Source organism: Narcine bancroftii, chromosome 2, assembly GCF_036971445.1.
Source record: "Narcine bancroftii isolate sNarBan1 chromosome 2, sNarBan1.hap1, whole genome shotgun sequence".
Classification (NCBI taxonomy): domain Eukaryota; kingdom Metazoa; phylum Chordata; class Chondrichthyes; order Torpediniformes; family Narcinidae; genus Narcine; species Narcine bancroftii.
The window spans coordinates 187,708,934-187,735,043 of NC_091470.1; the positions used below are offsets into that span (position 1 = coordinate 187,708,934).

The 26,110-nt window shown below is 51.2% G+C and overlaps 2 protein-coding genes across 2 annotated transcripts in view; both read right to left on the reverse strand.

Moving 5' to 3' along the window:
- The window catches only part of LOC138753021 (uncharacterized), a 6,807-nt gene extending 539 nt beyond the window's left edge, over positions 1-6,268 (reverse strand). Inside the window, exons 1-3 of the mRNA XM_069915615.1 lie at positions 5,966-6,268; positions 5,247-5,924; positions 1,638-1,753 (exon numbers count right to left, since the gene is read on the reverse strand). Coding sequence (XP_069771716.1) covers positions 1,638-1,753; positions 5,247-5,924; positions 5,966-6,268 — 1,097 coding nt within the window. The remainder of the gene's footprint in view (positions 1-1,637; positions 1,754-5,246; positions 5,925-5,965) is intronic.
- Positions 6,263-26,110, reverse strand: part of LOC138754790 (tapasin-like) — a 33,035-nt gene continuing 13,187 nt past the window's right edge. The window contains exons 2-6 of the mRNA XM_069919609.1: positions 18,656-18,871; positions 14,619-14,891; positions 13,376-13,717; positions 6,962-7,285; positions 6,263-6,414 (exon numbers count right to left, since the gene is read on the reverse strand). Of these exons, the coding sequence (XP_069775710.1) occupies positions 6,278-6,414; positions 6,962-7,285; positions 13,376-13,717; positions 14,619-14,891; positions 18,656-18,871 (1,292 nt within the window). The 3' untranslated portion in view covers positions 6,263-6,277. The remainder of the gene's footprint in view (positions 6,415-6,961; positions 7,286-13,375; positions 13,718-14,618; positions 14,892-18,655; positions 18,872-26,110) is intronic.

Genomic DNA, 26,110 nt, shown 5'->3' on the forward strand with positions numbered 1-26,110 from the left:
TCCCCTCCCCCCAACCCTGAAACCCTCCCCCTTTCTCCATTGGAACGCTCCCTTCCCTCTCTGAAACTCTTTCTTGAAACACTCCCCTCTCTGCACCCCTCCCTCCATCTCAAACTCTCCCCTCCTTGCCTCGAACCACTCCTCTATCTCCCCCAAAAACATTCCCCTGAAACACTCTCTTCTCTCCCCCTCCCCTCCCCTGAAACTCTCTCTCCCTCCCCTAGAAACACCCCCCCGCCCACTCCTTCCTCCTCCTTGACTCACTGTTTCCCTGATGTAAAAAAATGTACAACATTTCTCCTGACAGGGCCAAAGGGGAGCGCCACCCCCTCACAGATTCCCCCTCCCATCCCACCCTGAAGGAGCTCAGAAGAGATTTACCAGGATGTTGCGCAGACTTCAAGAACTGAGTTACGGGGAACAGATAAACAGGTGAGGACTTTATTCCCTGGAGCATAGAGAAATGAGGGGAACTTTGATCGAGGTATTTAAAATTATGAGGGGGTGGACTGTGCTACCAATCAACCGTATAAGAAAAAGACCTGGGATTAATAGGCTTTAATCACCTTTAGAGGTCACCATATCTTTCATGTTGCTGGCCTGGTTCCAATCTGGTACTGAGGGAGGGGCTTTGGGTGCAACAGCCTTTATGGGGATGGGAGGAGTCACAGGTTCAGGGGGCGGCCCAGCCCATAAGCACACAGTGGTAACACCACTGAGGGTGGATGAGATACAAACCAGAGGATAAGGGCTAAGGGTGCGTAGTGATGTGACATCTTAAGGACTGGTTCCTCCACCACCACCCCCCCCCCCCCCAGCATATCCCCGATATAAACCCCAGATCCCTGCCAAAACCCCAGTTCGGTCCAAAGATTACTGTGTGTTATTCTTACTAAATAAAAGCGTCTTGAGCACCCTCAGTTGCGCTACATGGTGAAAGGGGAAAGGTTTAGGGGGTACATGAGTTGGGGGAGGGAACTTCTTCACACTGAGAGCGGTGGAGTGTGGAGCAGTGGGAGTGTGGAACAGGTGAAGTGGTAAATGCGGGCTCAGTTTTGACAATGAAGAAAAATTTGGACAGGGACATGGACGGGAGGGGTATGGTTTGGGTGCAGGTCAGTGGTACTCGGCAGAATAATAGTTCGGCACAGACTAGAAGGTCTGAAGGGCCTGTTTCTGTGCAGGTGTTTTATGGATAAGGGTTAAGTCAGTGATTCTCAACCTTACTACCCATAGAGCACCAATGGCAGAGAAGCTCTGTGGGTAGTAAGAAGTGCTATTAAGTAAGGGGTTTGTATATGAGTGGGGGAGAAAGATTTGAGAACTGCTGGGTTAGGAAATAAATGCTGGTTATGCCCACGTCGGAATGGATGGCGGTGAATGCTGGGAGCGGGAATTATATCCCCGTCGCTGTCAGCTAAGTTCCCACCCACTGCAAGGACAGGGAGGGGGTGCAGTGCCCAAATCACGCACCCCTCCAGCCATCTGGCAACAGACCACTTACCTTGCGTTCCCTCTCCGTCCCAACTCCGTCAGGGAAACTGGGGACAGAAGGGGAAAGAGTGAGTGACCCGTGCCCACCTCCCCTCCCTGACACCACACAATTCTCCCGGGCCCACCCACCGCTCTGCTGTTACCCCTGGACATCGGTGCAGGACATCATCACACACCATGTCGCATCTGCACAGATGCAGGCTCCCGGGGGGCAAGGGTCACCTTGTTCAGCAGCAGAAAGGGGAAGAGGCTGAGGGGTCTGGGAGGGGCAGGACCCAGCAGCAGAAGGGGGACTCCAAGTGAGTGAAAGAGAGAGAGGAGTGTGGAATTCAATGATGTTGTGTTGCGGCTGGGTTATATATATTTTATTTTTCACACTGTGAATCATATCAACCAAAATATGTACAAACGTTTCTCATTAAAAATACACAGTGGCATTTTCTCCTTTTCCCCCCTTTCCCTCCCTCCTCTCTTCCCACCACCCCTCCAAAACCCATAAATATTCAACATATACAATACAATAAAACCATAAAACAATATCTTCACATAAAGGAAAATAAACAAGAAAAATGTGTCGTTACACACTGAATCTAGTTGTTTTGTCTTCTTTATCATTTTCATTTTAGGGGTCGGAAGTTTAATAGGCAAGCTCTCTCTGTTATGTTCCATGTACGGTTCCCAAATTTGTTCAAACAATGTGACTTTATTTTTTAAATTATATGTTATTTTTTCCAATGGAATACATTTATTCATTTCCATGTACCACTGCTGTATTCTCAGGCTCTCTTCCATTTTCCAAGTTGACCTTATACAATTTTTTGCTTCAGCTAAGGCCATCATAATAAATCTTTTTTGTGCTTCATCCAATTTGAGGCCTAATTCCTTATTTCTTATATTACTTAGAAGAAAGATCTCTGGATTTTTTGGTATGTTATTTTTTTGTGACTTTATTTAATACCTGATTTAGATCTTCCCAAAACTTTTTCACATGCCCAAATTGCATGTACTGTTGTTCCCGTTTCCTTCTTACAGCAAAAAACATCTATCTGATAATGTTGGATCCCATTTATTTAACGTATGGAGCGTGATATATAACCTGTGTAACCAATTATAGTGTATCATACGTAACCTTGTGTTTATTGATTTCTTCATAGTTCCAGAACATAACTTTTCCCATGCTTCATTTTTTATCTTTATGTTTAAATCCTTTTCCCACTTCTGCTTAGGTTCATAGTTTATTTCATCATTTTCTTATCTTGTAGCTTGATGTACATGTTCATTATAAATCTTTTAATTATCATTGTGTGTGTAATCACATATTCAAAGCTGCTTCCTTCTGGTAATCTCAGTCTGCTTCCCAATTTGTCCTTTAAGTAGGTTTTCAGTTGGTGGTATGCAAACATTGTACCATGAGTTATTCCATATTTGTACTTCATTTGTTCAAATGATAATAAATTATTTGCCAAAAAACAATTTTCTATTCTTTTAATTCCTTTTCTCTCCCATTCTCTAAAGGAAAGGTTATCTATTGTAAAAGGGATTAGTGGATTTTGCATCAATAATAATTTTGGTATTTGGCAATTCGATTTTTTTCTTTCCAAGTGGATCTTCTTCCATATATTAAGTAAATGATGGATTACTGGTGAGCTTTTATATTGGATCAGCTTTTCATCCCACTTATAAAATGTACATTCCGGTACCTTCTCCCCTATTTTATCTAGTTCTATCTTAGTCCAGTCTGGTTTTTCCCTTGTCTGGTAAAAATCTGATAAATACCTTAATTGTGCGGCTCTATAATAATTTCTAAAGTTTGGTAACTGCAAACCACCTTGGTTATACCTCTCTGTTAATTTATCTAATGCTACCCTCGGTTTCCTCTCTTTCCGCAAGAATTTCCTTATTATTCTCTTTAGTTCATTAAAAAAGAATTCTGTTAAGGGAATTGGTAATGTTTGAAATAAATATTGTATCCTTGGGAACATGTTCATTTTAATGGAGTTTACCCTCCCTATCAACATTAGTGATAATTCTTTCCAATGTTCTAAGTCTTCCTGGAATTTATTTATTAGTGGCTGATAATTTAGTTTGTACAAGTGCCTTAAATTATTATCTAACCTGATCCCTAGGTATCGGATTGTTTGTGTTTGCCATTTAAATGGTGATTCTTTTTAAAATTCTGTATAATCCGCATTACTCATTGGCATCGCTTCACTTTTGTTTGCATTGATCTTGTACCCCGATATTTCTCCATATTCCTCATAAAGTTCTTTTATTGATATTTCTGGCTCTGTCAGCTATACTATGATGTCATCTGCAAATAAACTGATTTTATACTCCTCCTCCTTTATTTTTATCCCTTTTATTTTATTTTCTATTCTTATCAGTTCTGCCAAAGGTTCTATTACTAAGGCGAACAATGAGGAGGATAATGGACATCCCTGCCTAATTGACCTACTTAATTTAATTCGATACAAATCCATTTACTGCTACTTTTGCCAACGGTCCATTATACAATGCTTTAATCCAATTTATATATTTTTCTGGTAGACTGAACTTCTGTAATACTTTATATAATTCCACTCTACTCTCTCAAAGGCTTTTTCAAAATCTAAAGCAACAGCCACTGTTGGTTTCTTATTTCCTTGAACTGTATGAATTAGATTAATAAATTTACAGACATTATCCGCTGTTCGTCTTTTCTTAATAAATCCAGTTTGGTTTTGCTTTACTATTTTTGGTAAACAGTCGGCCAATCTATTTGCTAATAATTTTGCTATTATCTTATAATCTGAATTATGTAGAGATAATGGTCTATATGATGCTGGTGTTAATGGATCCTTCCCCGTCTTTGGTATTACTGTAATTATTGCTGTCTTAAATGAATCTGGCAACTTTTGTGTTTCTTCTACCTGGTTCATTACTGCCAGGAGAGGAGGAATTAATAACTCTTTAAACATTTTATAGAATTATATTGGGAATCCATCTGCCCTGGGGCTGGGTTATAGAGATGGGTTGGGGCATGGGGGGTTTTACAGAAGTAGGGAGGAGTCGGGGAAGTTCCAAAGAGGAGCAGGTTAAAGAGATAGGATAGGGTGGAATTACAGAAAGAGGGAAGGGTGTAGGAGATAGAAGGGATTCCAGAGATAGGGAAGGGTTTAGGAGCTAGAGAGGGTTCCAGAGATGGAAGGGGGTAGGAGCAGGAGGGGATTCCAAAGATAGGGAGGGGTATTGGAGTTAAAGAGATAGGATAGGATAGGGCATGGGTGGAATTACAGAAAGAGGGAAGGTTGTAGGAGATGTAAGGGATTCCAGAGATAGGGAAAGGTTTAGGAGCTAGAGAGGGTTCCAGAGATGGAGGGGATTCCAAAGATAGGGAGGGGTATTGGGGCTGGAGGGGATTCCAGGGATGGGGAGGGGTGTTAGGGCTGGAGGGGATTCCAGAGGAGGGGAGAGGCATTGGAACTGGTGGTGATTCCAAGGGAGGGGAGGGGGAGGTGTGTTGGGGCAGGAGGCAATTCCAGGGGGCGGGGAGGGAGGCAATTCCAGGGGCGGGGAGGGAGGCAATTCCAGGGGCGGGGAGGGAGGCAATTCCAGGGGCGGGGAGGGAGGCAATTCCAGGGGCGGGGAGGGAGGCAATTCCAGGGGCGGGGAGGGAGGCAATTCCAGGGGCGGGGAGGGAGGCAATTCCAGGGGCAGGGAAGGAGATGAAGTACAGCAACCAGTGAGAGCCCACCATCACTCTCCACACTTACCGGCTCCCCCCCCCCGGTCGAGGCCTCCCCCCCCCCCGCCGCCCCCCCCCCCCGGTCCGACCCCCCCCGCCCGGTCCGACCCCCCTGGCCCCGGTCCGAACCCCCCGGTCCCGGCCCCGACCCCCCGGTCCCGGCCCCGACCCCCCGGTCCCGGCCCCGGCCCCCCGGTCCCGGCCCCGGCCCCGACCCCCCGGTCCCGGCCCCGGCCCCGACCCCCCGGTCCCCGGCCCCGGCCCCGACCCCCCGGTCCCGGCCCCGGCCCCGACCCCCCGGTCCCGGCCCCGGCCCCGACCCCCCTGGTCCCGGCCCCGGCCCCGACCCCCCTGGTCCCGGCCCCCGGCCCCGACCCCCCTGGTCCCGGTCCCGGCCCCCGACCCCCCTGGTCCCGGTCCCGGCCCCCCTGGTCCCGGCCCCGACCCCCCTGGTCCCGGCCCCGACCCCCCTGGTCCCGGCCCCGACCCCCCCGGTCCCGGCCCCGGCCCCGACCCCTGCCCCGACCCCTGGCCCGACTCTCAGTCCCCCTGCCCCGGTCTGACCCCCCAGTTCCCCTGCCCCGGTCTGACCCCCCAGTTCCCCTGCCCCGGTTTGACCCCCCAGTTCCCCTGCCCCGGTTTGACCCCGTCTCCCTGCCCCGGTCTGACCCCCGGTCTCCCTGCCCCGGTCTGACCCCCGGTCTCCCTGCCCCGGTCTGACCCCCGGTCCCCCTGCCCCGGTCTGACCCTCGGTCCCCCTGCCCCGGTCTGACCCCCGGTCTCCCTGCCCCGGTCTGACCCCCGGTCTCCCTGCCCCGGTCTGACCCCCGGTCTCCCTGCCCCGGTCTGACCCCCGGTCTCCCTGCCCCGGTCTGACCCCCGGTCTCCCAGCCCCGGTTTGACCCCCGGTCTCTTTGCCCCGGTTTGACCCCCGGTCTCCCTGCCCCGGTTTGACCCCCGGTCTCCCTGTCCCAGTTTGACCCCCGATCCCCTTGTCCCCCTGCCCGGTTTATGCCCAGTCTGTGGCCCGTTTTTACACCCAGTCTCCATGTCACAGTTTTACGCCCAGCCCTGGCCCACCATGAGACACTTACCCTCAGGCAACAACCAGTAGTGGAGCAGTTTCAGGATTCCGTGCAGAAAATAGGCACAAATCAGCATCCCCACTACCTCTTCAAACGAAGGCCATGAAACTCCTGGAAAGACATCAGGAAGGTGAGCTCCCTGACATCGGCACAGGCTCAGTTCCAGAGCACTGGCCAGGACAGGATGGGGCTCTGATGTCTAAAGACTGGCCAGGGACTTGGGGTATGGGCTGGGTGGAGATGAGGAGGTTTGAAATCGTGGATAGACCTCTCTGGGCGTTAAGTGTGGATGGTGGGAACGTGGGGAGTGTGGCCAGGTTCCCTGGGACAGAGGCATTGGACGTTCCTGAGAGGTCAGGAAACGATCTTCACGAATGGCTGACAGTGCCTGACAGTGGGAGGGAGCTCCGCACGGTGGGAGAGGTGGCGAGGGAGCCCCGCGGTGTGGGAGCAGCGGTGAGGAAGCCCCGCATAGTGGTAGGGGTGGTGAGGGAGCCCTGCGCAGTGGGAGGGGCGGTGATGAAGCCCCGAGCAGCGGGAAGGCCAGTGAGGGATCATGCACTAGAAGGGGCATTGAAGGAGCCCTGCACAGTGGGAGGGGCGGTGAGGGAACTCTGCATGGTTGAAGGCGAGTTGATCCATGAGTCGCCCTCTTTACCTGCCACCTTCAAGGTCAGGCTCCTCCTGACCCCTCCCTTCAGGGACACATGATCGACGTGACATGTGTAGACGGTACCGTGATCGGCCATGGTCGGTGTCACGGTGATCCCGCTGGTCAAGTTGAATGTCCCGTCACTGTTTTGCTGGTGCCCGCTCTGCCAGCTGTTGGGGAGGAGCTCAGCGCTGCTATTTCCAGGGATCCTGCGTGTCCAGGTCACGGTGACATCCAGTGGGTAGTAGTTGGCCACCTCACATAGGATGTTCTGGGCTTCACTCGGGCTGAGATACAGGGGGTCCGGCTTCAGCACAAGTTTCGGTGGCTCTGCAGAGACCAGCAGGAGACAGCAGTGAAACTTCTGGCTTCCCCCCACCCCCCCTCCAATGCTGCTGGGTAGGTCCCATTGGCTGTAACCCACAGTCTGGCCCCCTCTCCCTTGCCCAGAGGTCCCACAGTGTCAGCGGGCTGTTCCCACGCAGGCTGGCCATAAAGTCCCAGCAGGACTGCAGAGAGCCTGTCTTGTTACCACACCCTGGTCCTAGGCAGCGCGAGGGGGGGGGGGGCGTGGGGGAGGGGAGGGGTGGGGGGGGGGAAGGGAGGGGTGGGGGGGTGGGGGAGGGGAGGGGAGGGGTGGGGGGGTGGGGGGGGGGGAAATGATGGACCATCATGGTGTCTGTCTGTCGGTGTCGGTCTGTCGGTGTCGGTCTGTCGGTGTCGGTCTGTCGGTGTCGGTCTGTCGGTGTCGGTCTGTCGGTGTCGGTCTGTCGGTGTCGGTCTGTCGGTGTCGGTCTGTCGGTGTCGGTCTGTCGGTGTCGGTCTGTCGGTGTCGGTCTGTCGGTGTCGGTCTGTCGGTCTGTCGGTCTGTCGGTCTGTCGGTCTGTCGGTCTGTCGGTCTGTCGGTCTGTCGGTCTGTCGGTCTGTCGGTCTGTCGGTCTGTCGGTCTGTCGGTCTGTCGGCGTCGGTCTGTCGGCGTCGGTCTGTCGGCGTCGGTCTGTCGGCGTCGGTCTGTCGGCGTCGGTCTGTCGGCGTCGGTCTGTCGGCGTCGGTCTGTCGGCGTCGGTCTGTCGGCGTCGGTCTGTCGGCGTCGGTCTGTCGGCGTCGGTCTGTCGGCGTCGGTCTGTCGGCGTCGGTCTGTCGGCGTCGGTCTGTCGGCGTCGGTCTGTCGGCGTCGGTCTGTCGGCGTCGGTCTGTCGGCGTCGGTCTGTCGGCGTCGGTCTGTCGGCGTCGGTCTGTCGGCGTCGGTCTGTCGGCGTCGGTCTGTCGGCGTCGGTCTGTCGGCGTCGGTCTGTCGGCGTCGGTCTGTCGGCGTCGGTCTGTCGGCGTCGGTCTGTCGGCGTCGGTCTGTCGGCGTCGGTCTGTCGGCGTCGGTCTGTCGGCGTCGGTCTGTCGGCGTCGGTCTGTCGGCGTCGGTCTGTCGGCGTCGGTCTGTCGGCGTCGGTCTGTCGGCGTCGGTCTGTCGGCGTCGGTCTGTCGGCGTCGGTCTGTCGGCGTCGGTCTGTCGGCGTCGGTCTGTCGGCGTCGGTCTGTCGGCGTCGGTCTGTCGGCGTCGGTCTGTCGGCGTCGGTCTGTCGGCGTCGGTCTGTCGGCGTCGGTCTGTCGGCGTCGGTCTGTCGGCGTCGGTCTGTCGGCGTCGGTCTGTCGGCGTCGGTCTGTCGGCGTCGGTCTGTCGGCGTCGGTCTGTCGGCGTCGGTCTGTCGGCGTCGGTCTGTCGGCGTCGGTCTGTCGGCGTCGGTCTGTCGGCGTCGGTCTGTCGGCGTCGGTCTGTCGGCGTCGGTCTGTCGGCGTCGGTCTGTCGGCGTCGGTCTGTCGGCGTCGGTCTGTCGGCGTCGGTCTGTCGGCGTCGGTCTGTCGGCGTCGGTCTGTCGGCGTCGGTCTGTCGGCGTCGGTCTGTCGGCGTCGGTCTGTCGGCGTCGGTCTGTCGGCGTCGGTCTGTCGGCGTCGGTCTGTCGGCGTCGGTCTGTCGGCGTCGGTCTGTCGGCGTCGGTCTGTCGGCGTCGGTCTGTCGGCGTCGGTCTGTCGGCGTCGGTCTGTCGGCGTCGGTCTGTCGGCGTCGGTCTGTCGGCGTCGGTCTGTCGGCGTCGGTCTGTCGGCGTCGGTCTGTCGGCGTCGGTCTGTCGGCGTCGGTCTGTCGGCGTCGGTCTGTCGGCGTCGGTCTGTCGGCGTCGGTCTGTCGGCGTCGGTCTGTCGGCGTCGGTCTGTCGGCGTCGGTCTGTCGGCGTCGGTCTGTCGGCGTCGGTCTGTCGGCGTCGGTCTGTCGGCGTCGGTCTGTCGGCGTCGGTCTGTCGGCGTCGGTCTGTCGGCGTCGGTCTGTCGGCGTCGGTCTGTCGGCGTCGGTCTGTCGGCGTCGGTCTGTCGGCGTCGGTCTGTCGGCGTCGGTCTGTCGGCGTCGGTCTGTCGGCGTCGGTCTGTCGGCGTCGGTCTGTCGGCGTCGGTCTGTCGGCGTCGGTCTGTCGGCGTCGGTCTGTCGGCGTCGGTCTGTCGGCGTCGGTCTGTCGGCGTCGGTCTGTCGGCGTCGGTCTGTCGGCGTCGGTCTGTCGGCGTCGGTCTGTCGGCGTCGGTCTGTCGGCGTCGGTCTGTCGGCGTCGGTCTGTCGGCGTCGGTCTGTCGGCGTCGGTCTGTCGGCGTCGGTCTGTCGGCGTCGGTCTGTCGGCGTCGGTCTGTCGGCGTCGGTCTGTCGGTCTGTCGGTCTGTCGGTCTGTCGGTCTGTCGGTGTCGGTCTGTCGGTGTCGGTCTGTCGGTGTCGGTCTGTCGGTGGCGGTCTGTCGGTGTCGGTCTGTCGGTGGCGGTCTGTCGGTGTCGGTCTGTCGGTGTCGGTCTGTCGGTGTCGGTCTGTCGGTGTCGGTCTGTCGGTGTCGGTCTGTCGGTGTCGGTCTGTCGGTGTCGGTCTGTCGGTGTCGGTCTGTCGGTGTCGGTCTGTCGGTGTCGGTCTGTCGGTGTCGGTCTGTCGGTGTCGGTCTGTCGGTGTCGGTCTCTCGGTGTCGGTCTCTCGGTGTCGGTCTCTCGGTGTCGGTCTCTCGGTGTCGGTCTGTCGGTGTCGGTCTGTCGGTGTCGGTCTGTCGGTGTCGGTCTGTCGGTGTCGGTCTGTCGGTGTCGGTCTGTCGGTGTCGGTCTGTCGGTGTCGGTCTGTCGGTGTCGGTCTGTCGGTGTCGGTCTGTCGGTGTCGGTCTGTCGGTGTCGGTCTGTCGGTGTCGGTCTGTCGGTGTCGGTCTGTCGGTGTCGGTCTGTCGGTGTCGGTCTGTCGGTGTCGGTCTGTCGGTGTCGGTCTGTCGGTGTGTCGGTCTGTCGGTCTGTCGGTCTGTCGGTCTGTCGGTCTGTCGGTCTGTCGGTCTGTCGGTCTGTCGGTCTGTCGGTCTGTCGGTCTGTCGGTCTGTCGGTCTGTCGGTCTGTCGGTGTGTCGGTCTGTCGGTCTGTCGGTGTGTCGGTCTGTCGGTGTGTCGGTCTGTCGGTGTCGGTCTGTCGGTGTCTCGGTGTCGGTGTCTCGGTGTCGGTGTCTCGGTGTCGGTCTGTCGGTGTCGGTCTGTCGGTGTCGGTCTGTCGGTGTCGGTCTGTCGGTGTCGGTCTGTCGGTGTCGGTCTGTCGGTGTCGGTCTGTCGGTGTCGGTCTGTCTGTCTGTCGGTGTCGGTCTGTCTGTCTGTCGGTGTCGGTCTGTCTGTCTGTCGGTGTCGGTCTGTCTGTCTGTCGGTGTCGGTCTGTCTGTCTGTCGGTGTCGGTCTGTCTGTCTGTCGGTGTCGGTCTGTCTGTCTGTCGGTGTCGGTCTGTCTGTCTGTCGGTGTCGGTCTGTCTGTCTGTCGGTGTCGGTCTGTCTGTCTGTCGGTGTCGGTCTGTCTGTCTGTCGGTGTCGGTCTGTCTGTCTGTCGGTGTCGGTCTGTCTGTCTGTCGGTGTCGGTCTGTCTGTCTGTCGGTTTCGGTCTGTCTGTCTGTCGGTGTCGGTCTGTCTGTCTGTCGGTGTCGGTCTGTCTGTCTGTCGGTGTCGGTCTGTCTGTCTGTCGGTGTCGGTCTGTCTGTCTGTCGGTGTCGGTCTGTCTGTCTGTCGGTGTCGGTCTGTCTGTCTGTCGGTGTCGGTCTGTCTGTCTGTCGGTGTCGGTCTGTCTGTCTGTCGGTGTCGGTCTGTCTGTCTGTCGGTGTCGGTCTGTCTGTCTGTCGGTGTCGGTCTGTCTGTCTGTCGGTGTCGGTCTGTGTCTGTCTGTGTCGGTCTGTGTCTGTCTGTGCCTGTGTCTGTGTCTGTCTGTGCCTGTGTCTGTGTCTCTGTCTGTGTGTGTGTGTGTGTGTGTGTGTGTGTCTGTGTGTGTCTGTGTCTGTGTGTGTCTGTGTCTGTGTGTGTCTGTGTCTGTGTCTGTGTCTGTGTGTGTCTGTGTCTGTGTCTGTGTGTGTCTGTCTGTGTCTGTGTGTGTCTGTGTGTGTCTGTGTCTGTCTGTGTCTGTCTGTGTCTGTCTGTGTCTGTGTCTGTCTGTGTCTGTCTGTGTCTGTGTCTGTGTGTGCCTGTGTGTGTGCCTGTGTGTGTGCCTGTGTGTGTATTTACGGACTTGTGTGTCGATAGACGTGTGTGTATCTATGGACATGTGTGTGCTTTCAGGACAAAGGTTTTGTGTCTGTCTGTCCATGGACACTTGGATGCATGTACGTACCTATGGGCATGTGTAGTTTGCGTGTCTGCAGGCGTGGGTGCATGTATTTACAGGAGTGCATGTGCATGTCCCCAATATACGTGAGTATGTTGCCCCTTTCTCCTATTGGGGCGCCAGGCGACTCTCTGTTTGCCTTACGACAGGCAGATGCTGAAGTACATCACATATATTACATTTTCAAAGCATTATTATGTGGCAATAAAAGGAACCCTTGAACCTTCCAATCTACAGTTGGGTGTGGGCGTTTATGTGCATGTGTTTGAGTGTGCGCGCGTATTTGAATGTGTGAATGCGTATGCGAGCACATGTGTGTGTGTGTTGGCATGTGCATGTGCGTATGGGTGTGTGTGGTGTGTGCGATTGCATGTGCGTGTGCGCCAGCGCATATATGTGTGTATGGGTGTATGTGGCGTGTGTGAGAGCACATGCATGTGCATATGGGTCTGTGTGCGCCCACGTGTGTTAGCGAGAGAGAGAGAGAGAGAGAGAGCGCGTTCAGAGGCTGGTTGTGTGTGCAGGGGGGGGGGGAATGATGAGAGCCCTCACTGAACGTGGTTGGGCCGCAGCAGAGTTGGACAGGATCATGGAGGGAAGACACGTCCACTTGTTGAAGGTTCATGGACTGGGGGGTGTGGGGGGATGCAAAAAGTTTCAAAGTGAAGGATATGGTGTGGGGGGGGGTGAGAAGAGACTGTTCTCCCCAGAGGGCGGGGTCTGGGATTCAATGCCAGGGAGCCAATCACATGCTGGGGGGGGGGTTGGTGGTGAGACTGGCAGGGCTGCGGAGGTTGATGGGATAGAGAGACTTGGATAGATTAAAGAGTGGGGGGGGGGAGTGGGGGCAGATGATATACATTGTTGGAAAGAGTATGGTCATGCCCTTTGGCAGAAGAAACAGACGGGATTATTTAAATGGGGAGAAAATTCAAAATTCCGAGATGCAGAGATTTGGGCGCCTTCATGCAGGAAGGCCCTGAAAGGTTAACCTGCAGGTTGAGTCGGTGGGGGAGAAGGTGTGATAGTACAGACCTATCACCAATGTATATAGTTACAGTATCTAGAGTATGTAATGACTGTGCTTACAGCGATTGGCTGAGAGCTAAGTCACGCCTATTGTCTGGGCCTTAAAGGATTGTGTCCCTAGCCAGGTCGGATCATTCTGGACTGGTTGGCCACCTGTGAAGAGCTCCTGCCTTTTACTAATAAAAGCCTTGGTTTGGATCAACAAGTCTTTGGTTCTTTCGACGAGCTCTACAGAAGGCGAATGCAATGTTGGCGTTCAGTTCCAGAGGGATGGCCTACAAAAGCAGGGAGATGATGTGGAGTCTCGACGAAGCACTGGCAAGACAGTTTTGGACGCTGTATCTGAGAAGAGTTGTGCTGGCATTGGGGAGCATTCAGAGATTTACTAGAATGATATCAGGATTGAAAGCACTCGTTGGGAGTACAGAAGGGTGGTGGGGAACCTCGTGGAGGTATCTCAATTGCTGGACAGAGTAGACGTTTCCCACGGCGGGCAAGTCATGGATGAGAGGGCGTAACATCAGTTTAAAGCAGAGATGCGGAGACATTTTTTCAGTCAGAGGGTTGTGGAGTGTTGCCACAAACAGTGAGATATTTAAGGCAGAGATTGATGAGTCAAGGCATCAGGGAGAGAAAGCCGGGGAGCGGGGCTGAGGGGATGGATCCTCTCATGATTAGAATGGCGGGGCAGGCCCAACTTCTGCTCCTGTACGTTGTAATGGAGCAGGAGCCAGCATGTGTTCGATGGATTGAAGGGAAAACCTACCCAATATCTCCAGGGTGATAGCCTGCTGGATCTGGAAGTTGGAAATGTACAGGGTGCAGATGTATGTCCCCTTAGATCGCACGTCCACACGGCGCATCAACAGTGAGGCGTTCCCTCGGCTGTGTAGACGGTCAAGGAAGAGCTCAGTGCCCTCCTGAGCTGCGTAGACCCGGTCCTGTGGCCCATGGTATGCGTAGACCAGGTGCCCGCTGCCTTGGAACTGGTAACGCCACTCCACCCCGAAGCCTGTGGTACGGTCCAGCGTGAAGCCACAGTCCAGTACCACATCCTGGCCCAGTCTGGCACGGACCACCGATGTGCGGGTGAAGACGTTCAGGACCACTGAGGGAGAGAGAACAGGGGAGGTGAGTGTGATCTGCGATTGGGCGGGAGGGGGTGGGGGGGAGGTACGGCAGGTACAGACCCCTTCCGAGGCACAAATCCCGGGTACAAGTCACCCACCCTTCCACCCGTGATATCTGACATAAAGCTCTCCTGCAGTGGGGAGCTCCCTCACTGTTTCCCCCCCCCCCCCACAGTTGGGAACTCTCTCACCATGTCTCCCTGTGGTGAATGTCTGCCAAGCTGCCTGTCTCCCCTCTGGCAAGCCTTGCTGTATTAACATTGGCTGTGTATTATCTCGACTATCAAGGACACTCCCCTTGGGTATAACTGTATATGCATCTATTGTCTTTCATTATTGTACCACGAGTTTCTGCCAATAAAAGCCATGATTATTGTTTAACCACATCGTCCTTGTCTACTTCATCAACTGGCACTTCACTCCTACAGTGGGAGCCACCCGCACTGCCCCTCCCACAGGGGGCTGCTCCCTCACTGCCCCTCCCACAGGGGGCTGCTCCCTCACTGCCCCTCCCACAGGGGGCTGCTCCCTCACTGCCCCTCCCACAGGGGGCTGCTCCCTCACTGCCCCTCCCACAGGGGGCTGCTCCCTCACTGCCCCTCCCACAGGGGGCTGCTCCCTCACTGCCCCTCCCACAGGGGGCTGCTCCCTCACTGCCCCTCCCACAGGGGGCTGCTCTCTCACTGCCCCTCCCATAGTCAAGAGCTCCCTCACTGTCCGTCCCCCCCCACAGTGGGGAGCTCCCTCAACATCAGACCAAGTGCGGAGGGAAGGAGGGAAAGCCACCCTCCACACCCTGCTTGCCCCCCCCACCTGCCCCCAGGGCTCACGCAAATGGAGCCAACTCGGCGGGCGGGACAGTGCTGGGTCTGGGGTTACCTGAGGTCTGGTAGGGCGCTGCGTCCTCCTCTCCCCTGGGTCCCGACAGCACCCGATGCAGGCTGGTCACACTGAAGGTGCGGTCTGGGCTCTGCAGGTAGGTGCTGAACCAAAGTCTGGATTGGTAGGCAGGGGTCTTTTCCTCCTTGGTCAGCTGGGAGCCCCAGGGCACTGCCGCTTCCTGGGGCGTGTATCTGTTGATCTCACATCTTGGCTTTGGCCTCACACCCCTGGGCTGGCGGAAGCTAGGGTGTGCTATGACCCGCGAGTCATCTGCACAGACAGGCAAGGTACATTTAGATCCGCAGCACGGTAACAGACCCACGAGTCTGTGGCGCACAATCACATCCAATTGGCCTACAGCCCCCATTAAGTTTTGAGGGTGGGAGGAAACTGGAAACCCACACAGTCACGGGGAGAACATGCAAACTCCTTACAGACAGCGATGGTATTCGAACCCCAGTCCCGATCGCTGGCGCTGTAATAGTGCTAACCGCTACGGCAACCATGCAGCCCCTTGTCAAACAACAAAATCTGCAGGCACTCTGACTGGAGCAAGACACACAGCATAATTTATGTAATGGAGAGGGTTCAAATCCCTACATCCCTCAAGGTCACCGTACAGGCTGATAGGATAGTTAAGAAGGCCGATGGGATGCTGGGCTTCATTAATGGGGGGACTGAGTTCAGGAGTCAAGAGGTCACGTCGCGACTCCACCAATCTCTGGCGAGGCCACGCTTGGGAGTATTGTGTCCAGTTCTGATCACCTCATTATAGGAAGGTCATGGAAGCTTTGGAGAGGGTCACAAGATTCACAAGACAGAGGGAGAGAAAGTTGGCCCAACTAGGCCCAACGAGTCTGTTCCGTAAATCTACACTCAGCTACTCTGCACTAGTTCCAGTTTCTGGCCTTGTCCCCATATCCCTTGATGCCCTCACTAATGAGATACTTGTGTATTTCTTGTTCAAAATACTCCCAGTGATCTGGCTCTACTGCTGTATGCAGCAGCGAGTTCCATGGATCCACGACCCTCTGGCTAAAGAAGTTCTTCCTAATCTCTGTGTTAAATGGATAACCTCTCATTTTCAGACTATGACCCCCCCTTGTCCTTGATTCACCCACCAAGGGAAACATCTTACCCGCATCCATTATCGAAACCTTTCAAAATTCGAAAAGCCTCAATGAGACCTTGTCTCGTTCTCCTAGACTCCAATGAATACAACCCAAGAGCTGCCAAATGCACTTCGTATATTAGCCCTTGCATTCCGGGAATCATCCTGGTAAATCTCCTCTCCAACAACATCACATCCTTTCTAAGATAGAGGGCCCAAAACTGCATACAGTTCTCCAAATAAGGCCTCACCAGGGCCCCATAGAACTTCATCAACACCTCTTTACTTTTATACACTATTCCCCTTGAAGTGAACGCCAACATAGAATTCGCTTTCTTCACTGACGATCCCACCTGGTCATTAACTTTTAGGTTTCCCTGCATGAGGACACCCAGGTCCCTTTGGACATCCGAGGTCTGAATTTTCACCCCATTCAAACAGTATTCTGCCTGTTTGTTTCCACTGCCAAAATGTACATCTCTCTATGTTAAATCTCATCTGCCATATTTTTGCCCAGTCTTCTAATCTCTCTATAACCTTCTGCAACTTTACAGTTTCTACTACACTTCCTGCTCCGCCACCAATCTTGGTGTCATCCGCATATTTGGCCACAAAACCATTCATACCACAATCCAAATCATTATTAATTGCAGAGCAAATTTATCAGGGTGTTGCCTGGATTGGAGAACGTGTCTTTATGAGGCAAGGTGAGGCTTTTCTCTCTGGAGTGTAGAAGGATAAGAGGAGACTTGGTGAAGGTCTGCGAGGTTATGAGAGGCATCGAGAGGGTGGCTGTTTCCTGGGGCAGGACCAGCAAACACCAGAGGACGTCTGTACAAAGTGAAGGGAGGGAAGTTTAGGGGCGATGTCAGGGGCATGGTTTTTTCTTAAACACCGAGTTGTGGGGGCCTGGAATGCCTTGATGGGGGATGGTGGTGGAGGCTGGAACATCAGAGAAGCATTTAAGAGTCTCTTAGGCATGTGGATGAAAGAAAAATAGAGAGTTATGGGGTAGGGAGGGTTTAGTACTTTTTGTATATGGGTCAGCACAACATTGAGGGCTGAAGGGCCTGTACTGGGGCTGTAGTTCTATGTTCTATACGTAACCAACGTTTCAAGCCTGGGACCTTCGTCAATCCATGTGCAAAAAGCAGTCTGGCGGCCGAATAACCTGGTGTGGAGGGAGGGGCACAGGCCCTCTGGCAAGAGGTGGAGGTGGGTGGGAGGGTAGAGGAGAAAAAAGCTGAGAAGCGATAGGGGCGGGAGAGGGGGGATCTGAATGGAGAGGGGATGGGTTGGAGAAAAGGAGAGAGGGATGGGATAAGAGACAGGCGAGGGGCCAAATTGAAACCAGAGAGGTTGGTGTCATTGCCGCCCCATGGGAGGGTACCAGACATTTAAATTCATGCCGTCCAATCAACCCCGTGTTCTTTGGAGACTGGGAGGACACCGGGGCACTTGGGGAAAAACCCACTTAGACACGGCCAGATGATAAAAAGAAGACAGCGCCAGATTCAAACCCGGGACTGTACCTCCTGACCAAAAAGCTTTTCTCTGGATTACGTACAACCTATAGTAATACTGATATAATTTAAATAAATATAAGGGACTGTTACCGTTATAATTTAAATTATAATAATTTATAGACAGGTACTCCACGACATGATCATAATTCGGATCAAAGGATTGGGCATATTGAAAGGACGTGCGCACTTGTTAGTCGGCATCCTGGGGTCTGCAAGCTGGGTGTGGCCATCTTGATTCCTGTGCACTTGCGAGTCTTCAGTTGGCACATGCATGAACGGTTTGCACTTTGGAGGTCAGTGGGCGCAGGCGTGAGAGTTAAGCGGCCTGAAATATATTTGACTTAGCGCCCTTAAAGGTTGTCACAATGCGGCGGATTAGCCTTGCACTCGTCAACCTTCTTGGGGAGCCCTGCTGCCCCTTCCTCTGTAACACCTTCAGTCCCCTACACCCTTCCCTGCCTCTGGAACACCTTCACTCTCCTACACCCCTCCCTACCTCCATAATACCCTCACTTTCCTACACCCCTCCCTACCTCTGTAACACCCTCCATCCCCTGCACCCCTCCCTACCTCTGTAACACCCTCCGTCCCCTGTACCCCTCCCTATCTCTGTAACCCCCTCAGTCTTCTACACCCCTCCCTTTCTCTGTAACCCCCTCGGTCCCCTACACCCCTCCCTACCTCTGTAACACCCTCACTCTCCTACACCCCTCCCTACCTCTGTAACAATCTCCATCCCCTACACCCCTCCCTACCTCTGTAACACCCTCAGTCCCCTACACCCCTCCCTGCCTTTGTAACGCCCTCAGTTCCCTACTCCCCTCCCTGCCTTTGTAACACCCTCAGTTCCCTACACCCCTCCCTGCCTTTGTAACACCCTCAGTCCCCTACACCCCTCCCTGCCTCTGGAACATACTCCGTCCCCTACACCTCTCCCTACCTCAGGAACACGCTCCGTCCCCTACACCCCTCCCTATCTCTATAACCCCCTCAGTCCCCTACACCCCTCCCTACCTCTGGAACACGCTCCGTCCCCTACACCCCTCCCTACCTCTGGAACACGCTCCGTCCCCTACACCCCTCTCTACCTCTGGAACACGCTCCGTCCCCTACACCCCTCCCTACCTCTGTAACCCCCCCTCAGTCCCTACACCTCTCCCTATCTCTGGAACACCCTCAGTCCCCTACACCCTTCCCCATCTCCTTGATCGGAGAAGCCAGGGGAAAGCTACACAGTGAGATGAGTATCGTAATTGAACCCAGTGCACAGCACCACTGCCATTTTGAGCGCCTCTAGTGAGGGAATGTATTGCCCCATTCCGCAGACCCCTGCTCTGGGGATGAATCTTTCCTTCCAACCCCATTTCCCACACACTTTAGAATTCCTGGGATCTTACCAAAGACATTCAGGAGCACAGCAGACTTCACCTCAGCCGGCAGGTCTCGTTCAGAGGAGGGATCCCCTTTCACCTTCCGGTTGGACACTTCACGGAGCAAAAGGAGAGTATCCGTCTGGATCACGGAACCAGGGGAACTCCCTTTGCCAACTGCATCCTCCACAAGCGTGCAGTCCACCAACGTTCCAACTTCCGGAACCCAACCCTGCCTAAAATCTGGGAAGAGACAGGACTCTGATTAACCTTGGAAGCGTGCTGGCCAGCTGCCTCATGGGGAGCATCAATGCCTCTGAGTGGAAAGCCCTGCAAAAGGTGGTGAACACAGCCCAGCACAGCACAGGCAGAACCCTCCCCACTATAGAGAACATAGAAATAAAAATAGACTCTGCATGCCAAACTGCATGAGTTTTTCAAGCTCTGCTGGGACCAAGGAAAGCTGCCTCAGGACGTTCGTGATGCCATCATCATCAGCCTGTGCAAAAACAAAGGCGAAAAATCAGACTGCTCAAACTACAGGAGAATCACGCTGCTCTCCATTGCAGGCAAAATCTTCGCTAGGATTCTCCTAAATAGAATAATACCTAGTGTCGCCGAAAATGTCCTCCCAGAATCACAGTGCGGCTTTCGCACAAACACAGGAACTACTGACATGGTCTTTGCCCTCAGACAGCTCCAAGAAAAGTGCAGAGAACAAAACAAAGGACTCTACATTACCTTTGTTGACCTCACCAAAGCCTTCGACACTGTGAGTAGGAAAGGGCTTTGGCAAATACTAGAGCGCCTCGGATGCCCCCCAAAGTTCCTCAACATGGCTATCCAACTGCACGAAAACCAACAAGGTCGGGTCAGATACAGCAATGAGCTCTCTGAACGCTTCTCTATTAACAATGGCGTGAAGCAAGGCTGCATTCTCGCACCAACCCTCTTTTCAATCTTCTTCAGCATGATGCTGAAACAAGCCATGAAAGACCTCAACAATGAAGACACTGTTGACATCCGGTACCGCACGGATGGCAGTCTCTTCAATCTGAGGCGCCTGCAAGCTCACACCAAGACACAAGAGCAACTTGTCCGTGAACTACTCTTTGCAGACGATGCCGCTTTAGTTGCCCATTCAGAGCCAGCTCTTCAGCACTTGACGTCCTGTTTTGCGGAAACTGCCAAAATGTTTGGCCTGGAAGTCAGCCTGAAGAAAACTGAGGTCCTCCATCAGCCAGCTCCCCACCATGACTACCAGCCCCCCCACATCTCCATCGGGCACACAAAACTCAAAACGGTCAACCAGTTAACCTATCTCAGCTGCACCATTTCATTGGATGCAAGGATCGACAACGAGATAGACAACAGACTCGCCAAGGCAAATAGCGCCTTTGGAAGACTACACAAGAGTCTGGAAAAACAACCATCTGAAAAACCTCACAAAGTTTAGCGTATACAGAGCCGTTGTCATACCCACACTCCTGTTTGGCTCCGAATCATGGGTCCTCTACCGGCATCACCTATAATGTAGCATACATGAAATTCTGTGATTTTGTCTATTGTAAGGAAGTCAGAGTCGCCACTTTATCCTGTGCCCCTTCACAGAAATGAGGCCACAATGAACTCACAACCCCTGGTTTACAAGGCCAGTGCTCTAACCACTGAGCTCTCAGAGCCTCTACAGTCAGTGGTTCTCAACCTTTTTCTTTCCACTCACGTCCCGCTTTAAGTAATTCCTATGCCATCAATGCTCTGTGATTAGTAAGGGATTGCTTAAGGTGGGATGCGGGTGGGAAGGAAAGGCTGAGAACCACTGCTCTAGACTGAATTGTTACTGAAATATTTTGCTTGAGAAAAATTGGCATTGGCCCATTTCCTTTGGAGTTCTGAAACCATGCACATAACGAGTCAATGAGGGACGATTAAAACAGTGATTCGCAACCTTTTTCTTTCCGCTCATAGACCACCTTAACTAATCCCTATGCCGTCGGTGCTCTATGGAATTCCTTAAGGTGGTCTGTGGGTGGGAAGTTTTAATCATCCCTCATTGACTCGTTATGGGCATGGTTTCTTCTGGCTCTGGCAGGTATATTTTGTGACATCTTTAGCCGCAGGCAAGGATTGAAGGATAGCTAATATAGTTCTGTTATTTAAAAAGTAGCTCCAGGAATAATCCTCAAAGTTATCGGCCAGTGAGCCTGGTGTCAGTGGTGAGTAAGTTACTAGAAGATATACAAGTATTTAGAGGGATGGGGTCTGATTAGGGAGAGTCAACTTTGAGCGTGGTAGGTCGTGTTGAAGCAATCTTTTAGAGTTTTTTTCCCGAAGGTTACCAGGAAAGTTGATGAAGAAAAAGCTGTGGAAGTTGTCCATGTAGACTTTAGTAAGGCTTTTGACAAGGCCCCGCATTTGGGAGGTCAGCCAAGAAGGTTCAGCCACTCGGTATTTAGAATGAGGGCTTTAATTGGATAAGACATTGTCTTCACAGGGGAAGGCAGAGAGCGGTAGTAGATGTTTGTCTCTCTGACTGGAGGCCCACAGGGCTCAGGGATTGGTGCTGGGACCATTGTTGTTTGTTGTCTCTATCAGTGATCTGGATGATAATCTGGGAAATTGGAATCAACAGGTTTGTAGATTACACTAAGATTGGAGGCATCGTGGACTGTGAGGAAAGGTTTCAAAACTCGCAGTGGGATCTGGACCAGCTGGACAAATGATCAGCAAAATGGCAGATGGAATTTGTGTGAGGTGATGCATTATGGAAGGACAAACTGAGAAAGGACATACACAGTAAATGGTCAGGCACTCAGGAGTGCAGTGGAACAGAGGGATCTGGGAATACAGATACATCATTCCCTGAAAGTGGCGTACTGCATGCAATTTTCGTGACCTAATTCCAGGAAAGAGATCAGTGAGATTGAAAGCGTGCGGAGAAGATTCACTAGGATATTGGCTGACTTGAGGAACTGAGTTACAGGTTAGGACATGGAGAAGGACGAGGGGAGAATGGATAAAGGTATGCAAAATGATCAGGGATAGAAATAGAGTAAATGCCAGCAGGTTTTTACACTGAGGTTGGTTGAGACAAAAGCCAGAGGATATGTTAAGAGCGAAAGGGGAAGTGTTTAAAGGGAATATTTGGGGGATCTTGTTCACGCAGAAAGTGGTGAGGGTGTGGAACGAGCTGCCAGCTGAAGTGGTGAATGCGGGCTCAATTTTGACATTTAAGGACAGGTCCATGGATGGGAGGGAAATGGAGGGCTATGGTCCAGGTGCAGGTCATTGGGACTAGACAGAATAATGGTCTGACTAGATAGGCTGAAAGGTGTGTTTCAGTGCCGTGGTGTTCGACCGTTCTGTGATTCTCAGGAGCAGGGGGTCAGCAAACTGGCTTGAGTCTTCTCCATCACCCAATAAGATCTTGGCTCCTTATTTCTCCTACTGTGCAAAAATCTCCCAAACTGTGCCTGAAATAGATTTAATGAGGCAGCCTCCTTTGGCAGAAAACTCCACAGAGTAAAAGCATTTAGACCAACCTTTTTCTTCCCACTCACATCCCACTTTTAAGTAATCCCTCTACCATCGGTGCTCTGTGATTAGTAAGGGATTGCTTAAGGTGGGATGTGTGTGGAAAGAAAAAGTTTGAAAACCTCTGTTTCAATCGTCCCTCATTGACTCATTATGTGCCCAGTTTCAGAACTCCAGAGGAAATGGGCCAATGACAACTTTTTAAAAATATTTTATTTAGAATTTTAAATTACATAACATTGATTATAATATTGATATAAACACATGATTAAATAAACCCATCCATCCCAAAATCCCTCAACCACCCCTCTAACACCGTCCCTTCTCCCCTACCCACCTCCAAACAAAGGAAGATCTTCAATAAAAAAACGATCACAATCAACTTCCTAGCTGCGGACACGGAGATATCCACCAGAGCGAACCGAGAGATCCAATTTTAACACCAAGAATTTTTAAATATAGACTCCACACTGTTACCACAGAGAAGGCATATCACACAGGGGTAAAGATGAACAATTACTTTATTAACAAAAAATTCACCTTCAAACTTTAATTCAAAATCCCTCCTTTTATAACAATGCCCACTGATTACTATGCAAATTTCTATAACAGTGTAAAACTAATAAATACCCCAGCCTAAACAGAACATATATAATTAAAGTCGAAGTTATATTTCCAAACAGCCCACAGAAACACAGACACAAAACACACAAAACTTCGATCTCAACCGAAGCAAAGATCATAAACAAAATTCAGTTTGTTTGATAAATTGAAGCCAAAAGATCTTTGAGAGAGAGAGAGAGAGAGAGAGAGAGAGAGAGAACAAATTTCGAAGTTGTCTTGTGTTGCTGCAGAGAGAGGAACCACTGGCTTGGTACGAATCCTTCTGGCTGCCTTTGGAATGTTCATCCCTTTTAAAATGCCCATCATTCTAAACTGCCTCCCAGACAATGACTCATGCTTGGGCCTCCTTCCACTTCACAGCCACAGTTGGTTTGTCTTCCAACTCCAGAAATTTCTAGATCATCTGCACATGCCCAGTCCGTCTCCCACTCTCTCAGCAGTCCACCTTCACCTTGGCTCTTAAAGGCAAACTGTCATTTTCCAACGCAAAACCACACAACACAAAGGCCAATACACACAGAAGTCTGTAACAACACTTCTACGCAAAAAAAATTTATCTCTCAAATTATACATTATCTTCTCTAAAGGAATACAAGCTTTCATTTCATCAAATCTTTTCAGACTTAAAACCAAATCAGATTTCCATGTAATAGCTAAACGTTTTTTTAGAAACAGCCAAAGCCAAATGTAAAAATTCAATTTGATACGCAGCCAATCTCAACCGTAAGGCTTAATATCCCCTAATAATAACAATGGATCAAGTGGTAAATTCACTTTTGATACCTACTCTAAAAATATCTGAGTTAAATACGATTGGTGTAAAAAATTATATTGTACCAATCTATATGGTATATTTATGACCTTAGTCAAACTGTCTCTACACAAGTTCCTCCAAACACTTTTATCTATCTTTCTATTCAAATCCAATTCCTATTTCACCCTCGACTTATGAATATCCAGTTTAGGTATTTTATTTTGTAATAATTTATAAATCTCAAAATGAATCTTCCTTCACAAGTAATAATTCTAAAGTAATAATTCTAACGTCGAAAGAAATTAAAGCTTTAAATTCTATGCAAAATGGGAAATCTCCTGAAGAGGATGAATTTTATTATAAATTCAAGGATTTATTGATGCCTTTATTAATGGTAATACTAAAACAACTGACTGTAATTTGTTCTATTCCTGAATCTTTTTTCAAACTCTGTAATAACAGTGATACCCAAGAAAGATAAAGACCGGAATATTAATTATAAAATTGAGGTGAAGATTTTGGCGAATAGAGTAAATTAATATTTACCGAGTCGGTCCATTTAGATCAGACTGGATTTATGAAGAAAAGATATTCTGATAGTGGAGTGAAATTGATTAGTTTAATACGTAGTTCTCAGAGACAATTGGATTTGGCGTTAGTTTTGTCGTTAAATGCAGAAAGGCTTTTAATAGATTGGAATGGAATTTTTTTTAAATGTTTTACAAAAATTTCAATTTGGGTCAAAATTTATTAATTGGATTAAAGCTTTATATAGAAGTCTTCTGGGTAAAGTAGTTATCAATGGACAACTTTCTTCATATATTCCATTGACACGATCAGCTAGACAAGGCTGTCCTTTATTTCCTGCATTGTTTGTTTTAGCAATTGAAACATTGGCACAATTAATAAGACAAGATGTTGATATTAAAGGGATTAAAATTTAAAATTAGTCGTTTTGCAAATGATGTATTAATTTATGTTAACAGATCTGGAGAATTCTTTAGTTTCATTACATATAAAAAATTATAAGACTACGGAGCAATATGGGGATTTTAAAAGTTGATTGTTTTGATGCAGGGAGATTTTTTTTATCTTTTAATCAAATGAAAGAGAAGTTTCAAATCCCTTCGAATACTTTTTTTTTGTTATTAACGGGTTTAAAAAAAAATTGTTAGGAGAAATTTGGCCAAGGACAATTTTTCACAAGCAAAATATTTCAGTCACAATTGGGTCTAGAGCAGTGATTCTCAACCTTCTCTTCCCACTCACCTTAAGCAATCCCTTACTAATCGGGATTACTTAAAGTGGGAAGAAAGGTTGAGAACCACAGATTCACATAGGAACAGAAATAGACCGTTCAGTCCATCGAGTCTGTCCCACCAACATGAGCTGATCCATTTTCCCCACTCAGCCTTCTTCCCATCACCCCTGCCTTAAATACACCCAATGACCCCACCTTGGCCACAAACTCCACAGATTCTGGTTCTTCCGCAATGACCCCCCCAGTTCTGGTCTCAGCTACGTGGAAACAACCTCTATCTTATTTAATTTTTTTAAAGTATTTTTTTTTAAATATATTTTTATTGAGTTTAATCAAGAACATAAAGAACCAAATGCAATATATATTAATATTGATTAACATATTATACATTAATGATAGTACATGAAATCTCAATCAAACCCATAAGTATTTATTGTCCCAAGAGAAAAAAGGTAAATAAAAAAAAACAATTACTCTGACCCCTCCTAAACAAGGTTGAATTAATAATATTAGCAGCCTTGGAATCGAGCGGAAACCTTCGGAGATCCAGATCGCTGGTGCTGCAATCTTCTTTCTTCTTTGGCTTGGCTTCGCGGACGAAGATTTATGGAGGGGGTAAAAAGTCCACGTCGGCTGCAGGCTCGTTTGTGGCTGACCAGTCCGATGCGGGACAGGCAGACACGATTGCAGCGGTTGCAAGGGAAAATTGGTTGGTTGGGGTTGGGTGTTGGGTTTTTCCTCCTTTGCCTTTTGTCAGTGAGGTGGGCTCTGCGGTCTTCTTCAAAGGAGGCTGCTGCCCGCCAAACTGTGAGGCGCCAAGATGCACGGTTTGAGGCGTTATCAGCCCACTGGCGGTGGTCAATGTGGCAGGCACCAAGAGATTTCTTTAGGCAGTCCTTGTACCTTTTCTTTGGTGCACCTCTGTCACGGTGGCCAGTGGAGAGCTCGCCATATAATACGATCTTGGGAAGGCGATGGTCCTCCATTCTGGAGACGTGACCCATCCAGCGCAGCTGGATCTTCAGCAGCGTGGACTCGATGCTGTCGACCTCTGCCATCTCGAGTACCTCGACGTTAGGGGTGTGAGCGCTCCAATGGATGTTGAGGATGGAGCGGAGACAACGCTGGTGGAAGCGTTCTAGGAGCCGTAGGTGGTGCCGGTAGAGGACCCATGATTCGGAGCCGAACAGGAGTGTGGGTATGACAACGGCTCTGTATACGCTTATCTTTGTGAGGTTTTTCAGTTGGTTGTTTTTCCAGACTCTTTTGTGTAGTCTTCCAAAGGCGCTATTTGCCTTGGCGAGTCTGT